Source organism: Trichomonas vaginalis, chromosome III (assembly GCF_026262505.1).
Source record: "Trichomonas vaginalis G3 chromosome III, whole genome shotgun sequence".
NCBI lineage: Eukaryota > Parabasalia > Trichomonadida > Trichomonadidae > Trichomonas > Trichomonas vaginalis.
This window is the reverse complement of record NC_067205.1, coordinates 16569777-16589670: the sequence shown is the minus strand read 5'-3', so window position 1 is coordinate 16589670 and position 19894 is coordinate 16569777. Positions and strand designations below refer to the sequence as shown.

General features: G+C 31.5%; 4 protein-coding genes and 1 pseudogene across 5 annotated transcripts, besides 5 other annotated features; 1 reads left to right on the top strand and 4 right to left on the bottom strand.

Moving 5' to 3' along the window:
- Positions 1–2720: part of a mobile genetic element that runs on past the window's edge.
- On the bottom strand, positions 1676–2234 carry TVAGG3_0714080 (annotated as a pseudogene). Its single transcript has one exon. A coding segment is annotated over exon 1 (559 nt).
- Positions 2721–7082: 4362 nt separating the features above from the next.
- TVAGG3_0714060 (uncharacterized protein) lies at positions 7083–8437 on the bottom strand (the record flags this gene model as incomplete). Its single annotated transcript, XM_001300795.1, has 1 exon — positions 7895–8137. The coding sequence occupies one exon, from the start codon at positions 8135–8137 to the stop codon at positions 7895–7897; it is 243 nt and encodes an 80-aa protein (XP_001300796.1).
- Positions 8438–8995: 558 nt separating this feature from the next.
- Positions 8996–9028: a mobile genetic element.
- A 247-nt stretch (positions 9029–9275) lies between these two features.
- TVAGG3_0714040 (RNA-binding domain, RBD family-containing protein) lies at positions 9276–10773 on the bottom strand (the record flags this gene model as incomplete). The annotated part of the gene is made up of 1 exon (XM_001300793.2): positions 9304–10767. One exon carries the CDS (start codon positions 10765–10767, stop codon positions 9304–9306), a length of 1464 nt encoding a protein of 487 aa, XP_001300794.1.
- Positions 10774–11260: 487 nt separating this feature from the next.
- Positions 11261–11887, top strand: TVAGG3_0714030 (uncharacterized protein; the record flags this gene model as incomplete). Its single annotated transcript, XM_051243876.1, has 1 exon — positions 11466–11645. The coding sequence occupies one exon, from the start codon at positions 11466–11468 to the stop codon at positions 11643–11645; it is 180 nt and encodes a 59-aa protein (XP_051090463.1).
- A 931-nt stretch (positions 11888–12818) lies between these two features.
- Positions 12819–12855: a mobile genetic element.
- Positions 12856–14033: 1178 nt separating this feature from the next.
- Positions 14034–14071: a mobile genetic element.
- A 329-nt stretch (positions 14072–14400) lies between these two features.
- TVAGG3_0714000 (PH domain-like family) lies at positions 14401–15925 on the bottom strand (the record flags this gene model as incomplete). Its single annotated transcript, XM_001300791.2, has 1 exon — positions 14596–15891. The coding sequence occupies one exon, from the start codon at positions 15889–15891 to the stop codon at positions 14596–14598; it is 1296 nt and encodes a 431-aa protein (XP_001300792.1).
- A 2438-nt stretch (positions 15926–18363) lies between these two features.
- Positions 18364–18411: a mobile genetic element.
- Positions 18412–19894: the final 1483 nt, after the last annotated feature.

Sequence of the window (19894 nt, the reverse complement as noted above, 5' to 3'; positions counted from 1 at the left end):
GTCAATATTTGACGGAGAGAAGTCAGTTCAAGAACAACTTACTGACCTGCTGCCAAAATCTGCTCGATGGAAGCTGTCGTTATACCAATCTGAGGAGCCCCAGCAGGTTTCATCGAACGAATCTTCAAAAGAGCATCTTCCGTGAAAAGTGCTATTGGTTTTGTAAACTTCTTTGCTTTCAGTTCATCTGGACCGTCTCTGTCACCAGTATATTGTATTTGTACAGTACCAACAGTTGAAATACCACCCATAAAGTCTTCTGAGTCAGCAAATGGAATGCCAAGCCAAAAGTTTGAACGGTCTCCATTTGTATATTGAGTTTTTTGACCTCCTGTATGAGTCCATACTTTCACATATGGCATAATAGAACTTTGCATTTCAGGGTTAATGGTTGTTGTGAAGTTGTTGTTAAAGTTCATAGCATCTAATGTCAAGTTGTATGACCTCATATCCTCAACTGTAGAATATTCTTCTCTTGGATAATATTTGCCATCTATGTTTATATGATATTTAATACCAGGGTTGTAGAAACAAGAATAGTCATTTATAGTTCGTCTGAACAGTACAAACATAGTATCTGCATGTTTCATTGCAGTTGTTAAGGCAATATCTGTTCTTGCACCTGGGTCAGCACTTTGGTTTCCAACTTCACCTGCAAAGTCTTTGACAGATATTTGGTGTATAGGGAACATAAGTGGAACTGCAATATATTTGGCAGCTAAAGCATTTGAAATATCTGGGTCCAACATATAGACTGCAAGTCTGCTTTCTATTCTCTTGTATTCAAATTTTCGCATGTGAACTTAACTAGGTCCCAAGCAGTTCCAGCAGCATTGAAATAATAGTTTACTTCAGTGTTGAGGTTTGAGAAACCAAAGTCTAAGTCAACTTTGTCTTTGCAAAATTCGCGAATGACGTTTTATTTGTTCCCTCTACGTCTGTAATAGTGAATGGGTCTTGTGTTGGTGCAATGACTAAGTTATTTTTGCTTGGAGTAAGTTCGATAGAAATTTTTCCTGCCCAGTTTGGCAAGTATCTTAAAAACCTGAAGATGAGGAAAGATGACAAAGGAACTCTAAGTTTCAGTTTTACTTTAGTGACAGCATTTCCATCTGAACCAGAAAGGTTAACATAAACTCCTGGAACGTTAGGGTCAAGTCTTCTTATTTTCTCAATAGTTGCATACTGGTCTGTTTGTTCTCTAGCTTGTGGTTGTACTGAGTTTCTCAAAGCGAACCATTCATAGTTTGCCCAGGTTACTGTTTGAACTAAGTCAGAGTTAGAATATATCTTATATCCCATGAAAACTTCTGGAGCATATTGGTATCCGACATAGAAAATTCCATTGCAACCTTTCTTGTCAGACAACTTGGCAGAAGGTTTTATTTCAATGTCTTGTTCCACGTATAAGAATGAGTTGTCAATAGAAATAATATGAAACTGTCGCAAGCAATATCTACTGTTGTTGAAGAACCTTCTCCAAACTCACCTACATTTCCATAAGAAACAGCAGTTGTATATTCGTAAGTTCCAGGAACTATTTCTGACCTTCTAATGGCATTGTCGCATTCGTTATACCATTCGGAAACGTTTCCGTTCATGGCATCCAAAACTGTTGGCGTTATATTCTGAGCGGCGTACATTTCATATGGGTAAAAATATAGAATAGTTGGATTTATGTGTCATAATAGAACCCACGTGGACCAAGCTTTACTTTCTTCCTGCTGAGTTTTTAACTCTTCTTTTTCCTTCATTGCCACTACTTTCACTAGATGAAGTTACTTCTTCACTACTTTCACTTTGTTCTACTCTTCTCTTCTTCTTTGGTGTCGCTTTTGGTAACTTGCCCTCTGCTTCAAGTTGTTGCATCTTTGCCTCATGTTCACCTAGTATGTTGTAAATTTCCCATGTCCTTTTTGCCTTTGGGCTCTGGTCGCCCATCTCAGGTAACCTATATCCTAGAAAGATTTTGTCATAGTTTGTATTTGAGTCTTCGCGTATTGTTTGCATGACTCTTTCCTGAGTTTCCGGTTCAAGCTCTTCAAACAGAGCTTGTCCATATGGAATAAGCTCGTTTCCAAATATATGTTTTTGTAGCCATTCTGGTTTTCTTTCCATGTTACCAATTATATCTTTTGTGAATGGGAAAGCTTTTACCCAATGTTTCAGTCTTGGTCATTTATTTCTGTAGTTGGTTTTATTTTGTCAAGGAACATGTTTTTCAATACTAACATTTCATTTGGTACTGTCCATTTGAGTTTTCTTAAATATTCATCCCTTCTCGGTTCATTGTCTGCAAAGTAAGTTTTTATGACATTTTGTAAACTTTCGTTTGCAAGGTCATGTACAATAGGTTCTCTTCCTTCTGTCTCCCTAACTTTCTTTCTAAACTCTTCACCAAATATACCATCTTTATGGTTCTGTGTAGTTCTTTGAGATAAATGTTCTAGAACGTCAGGTGTTATATTTCCATCAGCCATGTTCATTTCATACTGGTCCAAAATATCTGCATCTTTCATATCTTTCAATGGCATTAAAGCCGCGCTGAAAATACCAGCTAAATCTGGTTCACCATTCACTTCCATTGCGTCTACAACTTCTTGGAATTGTGGTTGTAAGTTTATGAACCACCTATCCGGGTTAGCTTTATGACCCCATCTCATTGTAGTTCCATAGTCTGCAGAAACAAAAGTAGGTTTGTTTCCATATTGGTTAGGTTCTGAATGAACTTTAAACAATGTTTCATTTCTATATGTTTTGTTGAAATTTAACCTTTTATTTTCACCGAGTTCAGCCAAAGATTGAACGTTATATGGTCGTAAGTAAAAAGGGTTGTTGTATTTGCGTACATTTTCTTTCAGTACTTCCATTCTATGCTGAATATTTTCATCTGGTGTTGGAGTCTTTTGTATGTCGGCAAACATTTTTCGATATTCTTCTACCATGTCAGCCGAATTTTTTCTTAGACTCTTGGAAAGATTCCATATTCTCCGCATACTCTTGTTGAGGGTCAAGATTTTTCGGCTGTTCCAAATCTTCATCTAGTTCTGTGAAGTTAGTTTCCAAAGGAGGGACTTGTTCGTTTCCTTCAGGCTCTTCTAGCTGTTGTTGCTGAACTATTTCTTCCATGTCTGGTTGTATCTGAACTTCTTCCTGTGGAGTTTCTTGTACCTCATCTGCTGGCATTTCATATATTCCGAGACCGTTTTTAACAAGTTCCCTATCTAAGTCATCCGGACTCATAAACCTTTCTTCTTTCGTTCCGTCTCTATTTTTTACGCGTTTCATGAAGAGAGTTGAATTGTCATTTAGCTCTGACACCAAATATCTCGGAGTAAATTCAGTCATGTCATTTGGATGATATGCTATTAAATCATATCCCTTAGCGAGCTTGTATTTTCCAGGTTTGAAATTATATCCCATTTGGTGCTGAGCCATAAAGCTAAATAGGTTCGGGTCAGTATTTCCTTCCTTGAACTTTCTAATAGCTTCTTTATATCTGTCACTAAAGTCAAGAGTATCTGGGTAACCATAGTCTTCTTTAAGCATTTTTAAGAAATCTTGGTTTCCTTGTTCTCTACTTCTTTTATGTCCTTGCTCTGTTTGTGGTTGTTGTTGTGCAGGGTTTTGAACTGTTGGTTGCTGTGCTGGTTGTGGAGGTGGTTGTTGTGCTGGTTGTTGTTGTGGTGCTGGTTGTTGTGTTGGTTGTTTGTTGTTGTGCTGGTTGTTGTTGTTGTGTTGGTTTTGGTGCATGCCTGTGTCTGTGTCCATGTGACGATGTAAATGTTTTAGGTAGTCCTGGTGCAGGTGCTTCTCTTGGAGGGTTTGGTGGTATATAGGTTCCACTAGCTAGTATATAAGTTCCACCAGCTGGCACATATGTTCCATCTGCAGCATAGTGTCCTACCTGACTTTTCGTTTTTAAGAAAGCATTTACTAGGTCTGTTTTGGTCTGTTGTAACTCTTTTTCTTGACTTTCCACAACAGTTGCTCTAACGGCGTCATAGGCACTTTGAACTGCCTGTCTCGTTGCTGCATCTGTTATTTTCGTCATATTTTGTGCTACTTCTTTTAACTCTTTGTCGAAACCTTCAGACTTCAGTTTCTTTCCAGATGAGAAGTCGTTCACTTGTTTCACCTTACTATGAAGAGCTTCGAAGGCGTTCTTAAAGTCAGCATTTGTTAAAGCTTCATTTGAACTGTCTTCATCCGCTTGTATTTTTGTCCTTATTGACCCTATAAGTTGGGCTGCTTTAGCGTTGGCTTGGGCATCTAACCAGTCATTGTTAGCTTTTATATATTCTGCGCTTTTCATTGCCTTTTGCATGGCTGCGTCGTTATTTTTACTTTCTTGTGCTAAGTTTTCATACTGTACGGTTTGGTTTTGCAACTGTAAAAGTTTTTCTGCCTTTACATTTGCTTCAACTTCTTTTTTATACTCATCGCTATCCATATATGTCTTCAGGGCTTTTTGTTTTATCTCTTCATCTTTCAGTACTTTATATTGAGTAGTATGGTTTTCAAATTTATAACATCTTGTTCCATTTTTGCTACTTCTGCTGCTTTTTCTGACACTTTTTTCGCATATTCCCTCTGTACTTAGTTCTTTCAGTTGTTCTTCTTTCTTCTTTTTCTCTACGTTTAACTCATTGAGTTTCTTTGTGTGTCTGTCATATTCTAGTTTCTTTCGTTTTCACTTATTTGCTTCTGTATGTCTATGTTTGACTTTTTGACATCTGATATTTGATTTTTGAGTGAACTCAAATTCATTTGACTTTGAGGTTATAGGCTGTTCCGTCTGCAGCTCCACCATAGCCTGCCATTTTCGCTAAAAGTGCCGCTCTTAAACCTCCACTCTGTGCACCAAGAACTCGGTTTAAAAGCATAGGATTGCTTGACATTTGTTGCAACATAGTGGGGTCATTCAGCATTTGTTGTTGCAACTGTTGTTGTGGTGTCAGTTTTACTATTGATGTTTCAAATGCTCTCTTCCTTCTTACGTATATTCTTACGTAGCTTACGTGGCATTTTAAGTGAAGTTAAAAAACGGTTTTTGACAGATGTTTATATGACACTTTCTCCGGTTTATAGGACCTCTCTCATATTCTATCTTGTCATATTCAAACTCATAGTCATGTATGTCCTCTAACCATCTCATAAGGTTTCCAAACCACTTTTATCGGATGTAAAGTAAAAGCATGGATGGTTATGTAAAACGTCTAAAGTTTCTAAAGAGTCTCTCAAAGTATTCCTTGGAACGCCCGTAACTTTTCCTGAGCGACGATAGACCCTTACTTGTCCGGACAAGGTTATACTATTTTGAGTGCTCTACAAAAAAAGTCAACGACGACGACTCTCAAAAATTTTTTATGGGCTAGAAGGGGCGCAGCCCCTGGTAGCCCCCAGTACCCAAAAAAACTTCATTTTATACTAAACATCTTCAGGGCTAGAGGGCACGAAGTGCCTGGAGGCCCCACTACCTTTTTTTTTTTTTTTTTTTAATAATAAAAAATTATTTGAAGAATTGACAACGTGTAAATTGAATAAAATGTTTAAAGTTGATGGATTCAAAATTTCAAAAATAAAAGGAGTGGTTAGTTTGAAATCTATTCCTCAATCAAGAATCACCTCATTAATGAAAATTGATGATTTAACAAAAGAATAGAAGAGATTGAAGAAAGAATGAATCAAATAATTGATTTCATAAATTCAAATAATCATTAGTTTCTTAAAGTTCTATGTTGAACTCATCAAATTCTTTTTAAAGTTTATTTTTTAAAAAATTTTTTATTTTTTATTTTTCATTCATGAAAATAATTATTTCTAATTTCTTTTACTCTCTCGTATATACTAGATTTAAAGAATTCAGAACATTTCCATAATCTCCTAAATGTTTTCTTATCCCTAACGTGTGCCAGTTATTATATTGAAACTGAATAAACTTTATCTTTATCTTTACACCTCTTTTATCACTTCCAATATATTATATCTCAGTTTTGATTTAGCATTTTCATATTCATTAGCGTTTAATAATTCACAGTCTTCCTTTTTAAATTGATGTTTAAGATATTCAGGATTTAATACTCTACGTTTATATGCTCCTAACTTAGTTCTAAAGGTTTTTCTACAAAATTTAGGAATTCCATCCTCTTTAATGTCATCAATGATTTCCATTTCATTATTTTCAATTTCTTCTTCTCGTTTATGAAGTCTTTGATTATGACTCCATTGATTCCATGAAATTAAATATTCTTTATCATTATATTTATACCTCATTAGCTTATTTTGGCTTTCATATTCATTTAATAATTCACAGTCTTCCTTTTTAAATTGAAGTTTAACCCATTCAGGATTTAAACAATGTTTAATTAATCGCGGAATATCTGACATCATCTATATATAGCTTCTTTTATAAAAGATAAAAAAATAAATTACCCAGATTTGCTTTACTTTTACCACCTCTCGAAAGCTGGGGACACCGCCTATCGTTGGGAGTAGCTATTAAATAGAACCACCAAGGGTATTTTTCGAACTGCCGGTGTAGTGTAGTGGAAACATCTGACATAATGATTCGTTATGCCAAGGTTTGATTCCCATTTAGCCAATTTTTTTCTTTTTTGGATCATGAATTTTTTTTTGGGTCACTATAAGATTTGTTTCATGTTCTAAATCTGCTGCATATGTAATCTATTTTTATTTACCTATTTTTTAAAAATCTATTGGATTGCCAAATTTGAATATATTTAAAATCATAAAAATCCAAAAAAACTATAAATATATGTTTTATGCATAGTGCCGATACTCAAATATCAGATTACTTAGATCCATGAATAATATCCGAATTTTTTTTCTTAAAATTAAACTTCAAAACTTCTTCCAATCTTATTCTTAATCAATTGTAAATTTTTAAAACCATTTTTTAAAATAATTTTGCGTAAATTTTATTCTCATGTTGTTTTAATCGAAAATTGATACATTTTCAAAAAAATAATATTGACTTATGAAATTCATTTTTAAGGTGAAATAGTATTGTTTTTATTAAAGTATATGAATAATATATAAAAAATTAATGAATAATATAAGCAGATTTTTAGTTTACAAAACAAATATGAGCAATGCAATTTCAAACTTTTGCTGGCAATTTCGATATTGCTCAAGTTTGTAGTATTTGTGATACCTATAACATCGGCTTAATCAAAATTCGATTTTTCTTATGAGTTATTGAGAAAATTTGATTGCAATGAGAAGGATTTCGACGTTTTTGATAAACTAAGAGCTGAGCTTTAGGGGTTCAGTTCATTTATGGCTGTAGTTTGATGCATAGATCTCTTTTTTATTGTAAATTCTTTCAGCATGGAGATCGAGAATGAATCTTTTGAGAACTTTATGAGTTTTTACACCCGTAAAGAGGTCCTTCGAGGAAAGATAGTCCAGACTACATGAAGATGTGGGTTAACAAAAAAAATCCGATGGTTTCCCCATATTCATGTAGATCTTCGAAAAAATGAGCACCAAAAAAGCCAAAAAAATAGGCTTTTTATTGGATTTGTACACTAGATCAATAATCTATTTAGGATCTGACACTCTTTTTAGCCAGAGATATGAGGTCCTTTCTAGGAAAACGATCTATTCATCCATAAAAAAAATGAATTATCGTTTTCCCCAGAAATTACATGGGGAGTGGTAAAAGTAAAGCAAATCTGGGTATTTTAAAATTAATGTTAATTTTTAATAATGTGTTTAGTATATAATATTTATTACTAATTTATTTAATAATGTCGCGCTTTCTTACGAATTCATGACTTAAAAAACGTAAGAAAAAATTTTATATCATCTATGTATAGAAGATGCATTAAAATATACCTTCATCTATATATAGACGTAACAAAAAAAGTCACACACCCCGTCCTATCCTACTACTACTTTCGAAGGAGGTCTCTGTTTCAATGTGATCTAAGATAGTAGTGAATGGTCTTAAGACTGTATCCTGTGTGAATGCTTGTTCTAAGTTGAAATTCTTCGTTGTAACTTTCTGGATTAAAGATAATATCTTTTCATCAGTCTTTCTACGGGATTTGGAGATCTTGGAGAGTAATGACCTCGATATGGATTGTAATGATGCTATTTTAGCTTCCATCTTCTTGTTCTGGTTTGTTAATTTCGAAATTTCGACTGATTGCTCGTTTTTTGTATCAAGATGGATCTTTTTCAGTTCAGCATTGATACTGGATACAATTTGTAACATCCTCTGGCAGTTATTAGATACATTCTCTGTAAAATCAGTGCATTGTTTATCAAGTTCAGTATTTTGGTTTGGAATCTGGTTGTAAAGGGAAATTTCTTGCGCCAGTTGATCTAACAGTTGGTACCGTTTAGAAAACAACTGATTCTGTTTGTTAGAAACAAAGATATACTATGCAATGGATTTTGCTTTCCATCATCTAAAAATTTTTCATTCAAGATTTGATGTGGGTCACTTTTTGAGTCGAATACTTTGAACTGTCGGTAAAACTTTGATTTAGTGTGTTTGGGTGAGTAGTCTAGTGGTATGATTCCTGTTTTGGGTACAGGAGGTCCCGGGTTCAATTCCCGGCTCGCCCCATTTTTTCTTTTTTCATTTCGATATTTAGATTTGTCACTTTTTGAAATCATAAAAAATTTGATTATACGAAATATCTCAAAAAGTAGTTAAATAAAGTTGTCTAAGGATAATCTCAACATACACTTACTTTTGTAAAGAGTCAACAACTAATCTACTTAGGGTTTCCTAGTTTAAACCCAAATATTTACTGAGAATCAACTTATTCAAACAACCAATAATTTTTATGAAATTTCAGAATAAGGTTATTTTCAAAATCCAAAGAATGCTTATAATTCTCCTTAAATGTCATAATTTTACCTAAATTTCGAATGTCAAAATTTTCAACTTATTAGACAGTACGGATCCTATTTGAAGAAGAAATATCTCAATTGTTATCTCGATTTTTTACTCTATTTAAGGGTGCACATACCACTTTCAGACATTCTCTCATTTGTCTGTTATAATTATATCAAAAAGTATGCTTCTAAAAAGAAAGTTTTGATATTATGAGGGAATATCTGAAAGTGGTAAGTACACCTTTAAGCAAATAAATAATATTATGTCTGAAAGTGGTTAGTGCGCCCTTAAACAAATAAACAAAAATATAAACATTCTCTCATTTGCATGTTATAAACATAATATTATGAGAGAATGTGATAAGTGCACATTTAAACATATAAAAAAATATTATATAAATAAATCTCTTTAAATAATATGTAAATTTAAACAGAGAGTGCAACGGATAACTTATCTCCGCCTACAACCCAGCTGCGTCTATTCTCCTTAACAAATCTCTGTGTGTCCTCCGGTTTAGAGAAAACAACTCTCAAAACAGGTGGAGCGAAGTGGTAACCCTCGATATTTCCGTATCTTAAGCAAGATCTAACAAATTCCTCTTCATTTGTTGCTGTTGGATTAATATTATGGATAGCAACAGTGCAGTGTTGGTTCTGTTCGTCAACGAAATGAGACCTCATCGAGTTAATATTTCTCTTCTTCTTCAACTCGAATGCGTAAAGTCTTACACCATTGGATATGATGCTGTTGAACTTCTGAATGCCTTCATTCATCTCTTGTTCATTCAGGAATTGCAAATACATTGTCGGACGCTTCTGTTTATCACGCGCTGACAAGTTAAGTAGGTCGAATGATGTTGGAGCCATCGCAAGAACGTCTTCGTCCTTTGTATCAATGGCGAAATTGCATATCGCGACTCTCTTCGAGCGATTGATCTTGATTTGGCAACCATCGACTGCTGCGTTATTGAGAACAGCAATGCAATGGTCGGCTTGGTCTTCTGTTGTATATTTGACGATGCCATATCTGATATGATGCGGGCCGATCTCGTCCATGTAAGATTGGTATGCGGGAACGTATGAATCTAAAAGAACTTTAAGCATTGGTGAACTGAAATACTGTGGAAGGCCTGAAATGACTAATGTATTCAATTCGACCTCTCTGACGGTTTCTCGTGAGATGTATTGGGATACTCTGATTTCTTTTTCATTGACAATGGTGTAGTTGAGGGTTTTGATCGCATATCTGGCGTTTTCGACACGTTCAAAAGAAACATCAGCGACGTAGTAGCGGCGATAGCCTCCTTGCTTGAAAATATCAACATGGGTGATGTTGCCAGCACGTGAGAATAATTCGACAAGAAGTTTTTCGTTGACATTCTTTGGAAGATTCGTAACTCTGACAAGAGGAATATCTTCGTTCCTCATAGAGATCGCTGTGATTTCATTGCCAATCTTAAGTACACTGAGGAACCTGAAAACCCTAATTGCGTCCTTTACATTAGGAATATTAACTGTAACAAGGGATGGAAAGGCTTCTATAACAGTAAATTCATCAGTGAAAAGAGATACAAGCTCTTCGGCAATTTTGTCATCTCTTAAAGCATTTGGAAGATTAGAAATGGCTAAATAATTTCCGATATTATTTGGAACATTGTCAGGAGCAACATTGATATTAAATTTTGGCCAAAGTAGGTTAAGCTCCTTAACTGTCTTGACTTCTGCAAAAGAAATGAAGAAAACATTGATTCTTAGATCTGTTCGAGAGAAATGCTGAGAAAATTCTGCTTTTACAGGAAACATTCTTGTTACATCGTCTACGGACTTTGTACACTCGGTGTCAACGAGTACAAAATGTCTTCCTCTAGTGGGTTTTTGCCAGCTGTTCATCTAAATTCTTTTTTCTTATCGTCGTAAATGTGAAATCATTCGAAATCACTATTTCGTATAAAGCTTTCATTTGATATAAGCATGAATCTTTGAGTATAATAAAATTATTCATACAAACATTGTAAAATATCATTGTCATTGTTTCAAATTGAATCAATTGGTCTTGAAACGATTTAATTTGTCTATATCTACATGGAAAACACTTGAATCGTCTATTTCAAGCCATAAATGAAATGATTTTAAAATTTATTTACTATTGAATTAATTCAAATAGAAGATGCTCATATTTTTACTACTGAAATCCTTTGTAGTAACTTAGGTCTCGGTTATATCCTATTACAACATGCTCCAGGATGGAGTATTTCTGGAAGTAATACAGATAGGATTGTTCTGCACATCCTTGCAGGATTGTTCTAGGTGGCAGATCTATTAGATAGCCCCACAACTTCATGTGTGTTTGTTCATGTGCCATAACCAAGTCGTACACACCCGTAAACAAAAAAATTGTCCAACTGAGAAACCTACAAGATATCTATTTAAAGGAAGAGGATGACCGCCTATTTTACATTGCATCGAGCTGATTGTTCATAAGGAGAGAGTAGGAGAGTCAAGAGGAAAATCAAAAACAACATCACAAGTGTAATGCTGCTAGAATTTTCCGTTGATGAGCTGTGGTCTTCTCTACCTCCATCTAAAATATGTATTTGCGCCAATCATCCTCACACTTACCTCCAATTGGAAGTTCTGATATCCTAGGAGGAGGATGTCAGTCTTCTCATACTCCATCTGATCAAATTGCAGTGAAAGAATGGTATAAGAAAACTGGCATCAAGAAGAACGGCATTATAAGCGATTTGATGCAAAAACAAAAGGAATAGACATAGATATATCAACGAGCTTCCAAAAATTCATGAACTGAGAACTGAAATTCTTGAAGTAACTTTTGGAAGAAATCTTCAATAGAAAATGAATCTGTATATCAGAAGATCAAGAGGCAAACTATGTCTCACATAAAATGGAAACAAGATTAATCAGCGGATGTCATTATCCTTCTTGGATATAAGAATGTTTTTATTTTTATAATATGCATCAATCTAACAAAACGATATAAATAATAATGTTTAAAAAGATGCCTATACCTTTCTTTAAAAATAAATGAAAAAAAAAATCTTTGTTTAGTAAAAAATAATGTTGTAGTTGGATATATAATTTGCTTCAATAGTTACAATCCCCGTGACAATTTAATATTTTTTGAACATATTTTATAACATAAATTATCACAATTATACCTATGACAAGATGAACCAAAGCCAAGCCAAGACAAATATAACTTCTTTTTCTATTTGTCTTCCAGTACATGCATGTAAAAATGAAACCAGCTATTGGGATAAAAAAGCTAACAATGGCAGTATTTATTGTCACAATGCGTTCAATTTTTTCTTTTTCTGGATCTTGCTCTAAGTTCTCGATTTGGTCCTCACATCCATCTGTTATTTTGGAGTCTAAAAACTGATATAATTATTGGTTTGAATATTGAAACGTTTCAAAATTCCAAACCCATTCAATATTCATTGTCAAATATTTTATGCTATCAATATTTTATCAATATTATATCTTGCCAATATTATATCTTATCAATATTTTCGAGCTTTATGCATGTAGATCACTCCACAGAATGTTTATCTTTTAATTTTAAAAATTAACTCGGACTTTTGAAAGAATTGAATGTTCACATAAAATTGATCAACGGAATTTTTAGATCAAAGAAAATATAATAATAAGAATATAATAATATATAAATTCTTTGAATTTAAATGTCGGGGAAAAATAATTATTTACATATATACTAACGCTTTTTAAAAAAGCGTTTGTATTGAAATGTATAGAATTAATTTTTTGAATGACGATGTCAATAATTTCGGAAAATTGAGATAAACATATTTAGTAGTAAGAATCCCATATGGAGAAAAGTCTTCCCCAAATGTAAAATTCAGTTAAGAGAAACTTTACTAAATATCAACTTCAAATTGGCAAAATAAACATCGAAATTGTAATAAACAGAAATTCATCAAAAGTGACAGCTCTCAATTTTTTGACATTTGTAAATTCTAAATTGAATGAGAAAAATGAAATAATACTAAGCATAATACAATATTCTAGATTTAATTATAATTAGGAAAAGTTAGTTTTGAGAGTACTTTTCATAGGCATATAGAATGAAATCTTCTGAAAAATAATATCACATAAACTCATATTATTTTCTAATATATAACTATTTTATATAAAAATCAAATTCAATGATCTTAAAAGCGAAGGATAAACCTCAAAATTTACGAATATAATGAGTGGGAATATAATGCTTATCTATCATAAAACCATATGAAATATCAATTTTTGCTTTACGCCTAATTTTTGACGACAATTAGCAAAAAATGTTAAATGTTAACACTCAGTCCATTTGAATATGAAAAATAAAATTGACTTTGATTAAATGTTTTTATTTATCATGCAATTCTTCTTGCGACCAAAGATTTGAATAAAATTTCAAAAAATAAGATAGCTTAAAAAATAATATACGGTAGTGTTTACTAATAGATGAATAGTATATAAATTCCATTAAAATGGATTTGATCCAAAAAATATAAAACCAAAAATAATTGTTATAATTTAAATGAAGAAGTAATTTAAAACGATTTTATTTATGATCAAATTTTATATATTTTTTTGGATCAAATCCATTTTAATAGAATTTATATACTATTCATCTATTAGTAAACACTACCGTATATTATTTTTTAAGCTATCTTATTTTTTGAACTTTTATTCAAATCTTTGGTCGCAAGAAGAATTGCATGATAAATAAAAACATTTAATCAAAGTCAATTTTATTTTTCATATTCAAATGGACTGAGTGTTAACATTTAACATTTTTTGCTAATTGTCGTCAAAAATTAGGCGTAAAGCAAAAATTGATATTTCATATGGTTTTATGATAGATAAGCATTATATTCCCACTCATTATATTCGTAAATTTTGAGGTTTATCCTTCGCTTTTAAGATCATTGAATTTGATTTTTATATAAAATAGTTATATATTAGAAAATAATATGAGTTTATGTGATATTATTTTTCAGAAGATTTTGTGTTCTTCTTCAAAATTTTATTTTTTTTTATTAAAAAGAATCTTTACACAATATACATTTACTTTAATTAATATTTAAAAACGTACTCTATCAAAAGTTCCAAAAATTCAATATTTTAGCTTTTCTGAGGTGTCACTTTTGATGAATTTCTGTTTACAACAAAATATCAGTCATATTCCTAAATGTAACTCATTTTGTGTTCAAACTTAACATAGAAGGAATACTTAACAATTTTTTTAATTACGGAGGAATATTTTTGTAAATTAATGAATAGTATATTTGACATTAATCCAAATAGCAATGTGAAGGCAATTCTTATTGGCTAAACTTGATTTATTGGGAATCAATGAAAAATATTTTTGATTTTATTTCATTGATGATCTAAGAGAGGTCATTGGTAGATTAGATGAAAAATATTATAATTTCATTTGTATTATAAAATAGATATTTCTTTAAAATATAAAAATCACAATAAATTTTGAAATAGGACATTTTGTGGTAGTAATTAATATCTATCTGAAAAATTATTATACAAATTATTTAACTAAGTATATTTTTTTACATGTTAACAAAATTTCGGAAACATTTCACTTTACCTTGTGACAACATAACATACATATTTGCCCAACTCTATTCTTATGGACCTAAGATACAAATCTCCTTTAATTGGGCAAGGATTTCGGTATTACAACTCTGTGACAACAGATTGCAAAGCTTGGCACCATTGATTACAAACATTTTCATCCTCAAACGCAATATCATAAGTTTTAATTCCTTCCCCGAGTTCTATCAGCAAATGATAGGAAAATCCTTTGTGGCTGATGTTTGGAATGATCTTTGCATTGTTTGATAGAACAATAACACCTCTAATATGCTTTGATGTCTTCATCTCTCTCCAAAAAACGCATTTGGCAGATTGATAAAATCCGAAATATCTTTTCTGCCAAGATGAGTGGCCAATACCACCTTTTTTAACACCATATGCATGTAGTACTTTAGGTGTCATAACTATCGAGCTCTGCGTTCTAAGTCTACTTGAAAATTTGTGGTTATCTGGTAATTCTTTTGCTTCAATCTTAACTTTGCGTGAAGCAGCAGAGATTATTTTAGATATCTGGTTAAATGGTGACTGACTTTCTATGACATGGTGTATCTCATTGGCCTGATCCAAAATATTTGTAATTTTTGCAGGACTAAATGGACTAAATCGAACAGGACTCTGCTGTACTTGCTCAACAATAACGTCATCATGAAGAATAACATTAATTGGAGATTTACAAAGTTTGATAATACTATCTTCAGAAGCAAACTGAGTTTTGAGAGGCGTATTGGAAATTTTAGAATGATTAGTAAGTAAATTCGTGAATTCCTTTTCATTTACTGATAAAAGTGCAATATTTGTCGGTAGATAATTCAAAAGAAGAGAATTACTGCTACACGCTTGTTTAAGGGTCTGTATAACTATCTGATTTGTTGGGTATGATATTAAAAGCGAAAGAAATGTCTGAGCGGCGTATTCTGGTTCTTTTTCTTTTAATGTATAGATATGTTGCATATTATTTAGTATCACACTGGTGCATAAGTCGCATTTAATAAGAGTAACGATGTCAGGAAGTGACAACTTGTAAAAAATGTCAACATTATCTTTAATCATTTGTTCAATCAAACCTGAGTAAAGATTAATATCATAAACTTCTAATGAAAGGTAAAATGCTGTATCGTTGGAGAGACAGTGACGGCAACATTCGAGGAAGTAATCAAATAAATGATTTTTCGTTTCGAAAGTTAGTTTATCCATATATATTTTCGCATATTTTATAATGTTGGGTGTTGTTGCTGCATGATAAAGTGAGCCGTTTTCTGTGTTGAAAAACAAATCAATAAGTTTTTTGTAGTATTGAGGAAATTTGTTCAAAATGGCCACAGGCTCTGATATGATCTCACAGTTTAGCATCCTCAAACCTCGTCTGACAGCAAACATATCTTCAGATGAGATGAGATGAGATCAGTGAAATCCATTATCAAAAATGAATGATTTTATCAGATAATTAGAGGAAAAGAATGTTATAAATCATATTTAAAATGATATGTGTGGGTTTTATAAAGTTGAAATCAACCCAACGTCTAAAAAAAGGAAATTTCACAATTCAATAACGTCGAAAAATCATCAAATATAAATCGAAATGTCAATTCTGTTATTAACATATGAAAACGCATTCCGAATTAATGAATAATGCCAGAATTTTACATATCTTGAATTACTTTTTGATAATTCAATATTTCGATTCAAATTTTTTGAGAAGGAAACGTCTTTTGCTAGCTCAGCGAAGTATTCAAAAAAATTACATTCGGTTCATGTCCTGGTATAATAATTTTTTTATAAGAGTTAGAAAAAATAGAGGTAGGGCAACGATAGAAAATTTTTGGAAAAAAAGTTCGGAGATCTTAAACGTATCATATTCCCTGCATGGTTTGGTATCTTCCGCCATGCGTTGTGCCAAACATATTGACACTTTCCAATAATTAATTTATGGTATGAGTCACAGAGTTAGATTATAAAAAGAAAGTAAATAATTGCAATTAGAAATCATATATGTTGGAAATCAAATGTTGATGAGCAGAAACCTTTTACTCATCATAAAAGAGATAAATCACTAAAGATTTGTATACATTAAAATTTGATATTTGGTGCTCGAAAACTGTCTGATGGGACTCCTCCAAAATGAACCAATCTATCGCTGAGGACCAAATTAGATGATGTGGATGGTGTATTCTCTAATTCTAACTTAGGAAGAATGGGAACAAAACGAATGACGACAACAACATGTCAAACATAGATTAAATATCTATGAATCAATAAAGTATACGTACATTGAAGGTGATAACGATCACTTGAGGCTTATAACTCTTTGACTAAATTATGCAATAATTAAATATAATCATTTTTATATTTTTATACTGATAGTAATTAATATACTATCCTGCTTAATAAATGGTATGATCAAATTTGTTTGAAAATTTAATTATGTATATGAAACTATGTCTTCTATATAAAAATCAAAATTTTCGGACGAACCTAGATTGAACCTTTATGAAAATCTATCATTTTTGTTAATTGAGTTAATATGAATCTTTTACATATGTATATATAGCATTGATAGCTTATATAATCATGGTTTATTCCATATTAACATATTTTTTCAGTTAAATTTGTTAATAATATCATGTAACAAATTAATTCAAGATTAGAATGTCTACAAAATGCTAACAAATAAGAACAAAATACGATTTCTCGACTTAAATTTTAATATGGAGTAGTTTTTCGTTTAAATCTAATTAAAAATGAATAAAAACTTATCTTGTACTATTTTCATTCAAAGATTTTAATAATGTAAATCATGCATTTTCATAATTCAGTACAGTTCTTTTTAGAATTAAAGTTGATGAGGATGATATTTGTGATTTAAAATAATTTGTTAATGTTCACCTTTTATTCATCACCTTGTGGTATGCCCTAAAGCAATAGCATTATCAATTCTGCTGAATTGATCAACTCAAAATTCCAAAAAAAATTCAAAATTTCAAAAATGAAATTAAACAATTTGAATTTTCACATGAAAAAATTAATTTCGAAAAAAATTTGGAAAATCAAAGTTTTTGATAATTAGTCAAATAATCAATTTACATCGTTTTTACTCATAAAAAACAACTAATTTTTGATTTTGATATCATATTTGATAAATACTCATTCCAGAGTTGACGTAATGTATTAATTATTGTTAGAGATATTGCTTTCGCAGCAAAATTCTTATTTCATGAAAGAAAAAAAAAATGATTTTATTCCAACAAAAACAAGTAAACAGATGAATGGAAACGTACTATATTTTCATAAATGTAGTAATCAGCGTGTCGGCTTTTGTTTATCATGTTCGAGTCAAAATGTATTAACTTGTAATAAGAAATATTCGAAGATTATATGAAGTATTGAGCATTCTTTGTAGAAATATTTGTAATTCATTACTAACATATATAATAAAGTTGTTTTTTTTTCCTTATTGCAATAATTTTGTCTGATTTTAATAACTTTTCATGTATACGAGTTGTGTGAATATGCATCATAATATGCGTAAATATACTTATTTGCGACGAATAATGTGGTTGCATAATGGAGGTGCTAAATTTTGATTTTTAATATGGGGCTTTGGTATGTATAATCATGTTCTTATCTCAACGTAGGAGTATTGGTGCAATATGATTAAAATTTACGAGGTTGATCTTAAATTGAATAATTCTGGAGTATAAATCACAATGCAGCTAATTCTATGTTAAAGATAGATACAATTGTAGTAATCAATTAGGGAGTACAAATTCATTCTTTCATTTCTGTCGTATTGAGCAGAAAGGAAGAGATCATAACCCTAGGAAAAAAAGCCCAAATTTGTCACTTTTCATAGTACGTTAAACTCAATTCGCTCGGCAAATGCCGAGCACACGTACTCATCATTCAACATAATATTCTCATTCTTTGGTTATTATAGTGCCAGACAACACAAGATTTCAAAGAATTACTTGAGTTTTCAATTAATCTTAATCCGATTTTAGATTTATCGAGAACTCCATCATCACAATCACATACTTCAGTGCGGTAACTACAATTATCCATATACAGAAGGAAGTTCTTTTCGAACAACTCATTTGGAGTCTGTTTTGGAAAGAACTTCTTTCTGTCCGACTTAATTTCATAGTTCCTGATCAACCAAAAGACAGAAACCACACACTATCTACTTAGGAAAGGAGTTCTTTCTAAATCTTCCTTAAATTGAGATTTTACGAGAGATAACCCTTCTATTGCACTTAAAAATGAACATTTTGATATCTTTAGTATCACACATGGTCATATATAGTATTTCATCTACATGAATACATTCATCTTTCGAAGTCTCTCATTAAATGGGAGGCTTCGAAAGATGAATCGTTTTATTCATACAACTTTAAATCTCGAACACATTTAGAGAGTGAGTATATCATTTTATTCTTGTTTTGAGTTTATTCTGATTCAAAATTGCAGTGAAAACAGAAGTTCACACATCATATCTGAATGTGAGCTCATCTATACTTATACGATCTCAATACCTCCACTCTAAGCATAAGAGGTGAAGTTATATAAAAATTATCAGATGCGTTGAAGTCTCAAAAGTATTGCCTGAATGCTTGTTTCATATTTGTCCAAGTAGTTTCAATGAATAAATGTATTGTTTTTTATAATTTCGATTTATTTTTAGAAAATATTCAATATAAACCTTTATTGTGTTATTTACATCTCATAAATTCTCTGTCTAAATCATATAAAAGCGCGTTTTACCCCTATGAATCAAGAAATTCATTCAATATTCATGGTATATTTATTAAATTTAGACGATTTACTAATAATCAATATTATATCCTCATAAATAGCAATATATTTTGGTAATCTATGATAATCATATACAATATTTGAAATCAAATTTTCATTAGTTTAGGTTCCTTGTTAATAGTAAACCATTATATTTATTACTAATAATAAAATCTATGTGTCGTATTGAAATTCAATAAAATTACTTATTCGGTCCAAAAAAACAAATTAGATAAAATTTTTCTTTTTTTATGTAATTTTTGTTTTTCATTTTTCTCAAGATCCTAAGTTATGTTCTAACTTTTGACATCCTATCCTATCATACTAGGCTATATATTATAGCATATCCAAAAGGCAAGGAAATCTATCAGAGAAGCCTTTTTGACCTATCGTTGCCCTACCTCTGAAAAAATTGAAATCCAAAAATCTGCCATCATAATATTCTTGGATAGACATAGATCCTCCTTGTTGTTAATGAAGGATGTGATAGCATACAACATAGATTGAGAAGATATATTAAATTTAATGTGTTCAGCTGTTCCATTATCATATCAAATCAAAATTAAGCTTTCCTATGTAGATATGTCAAAAT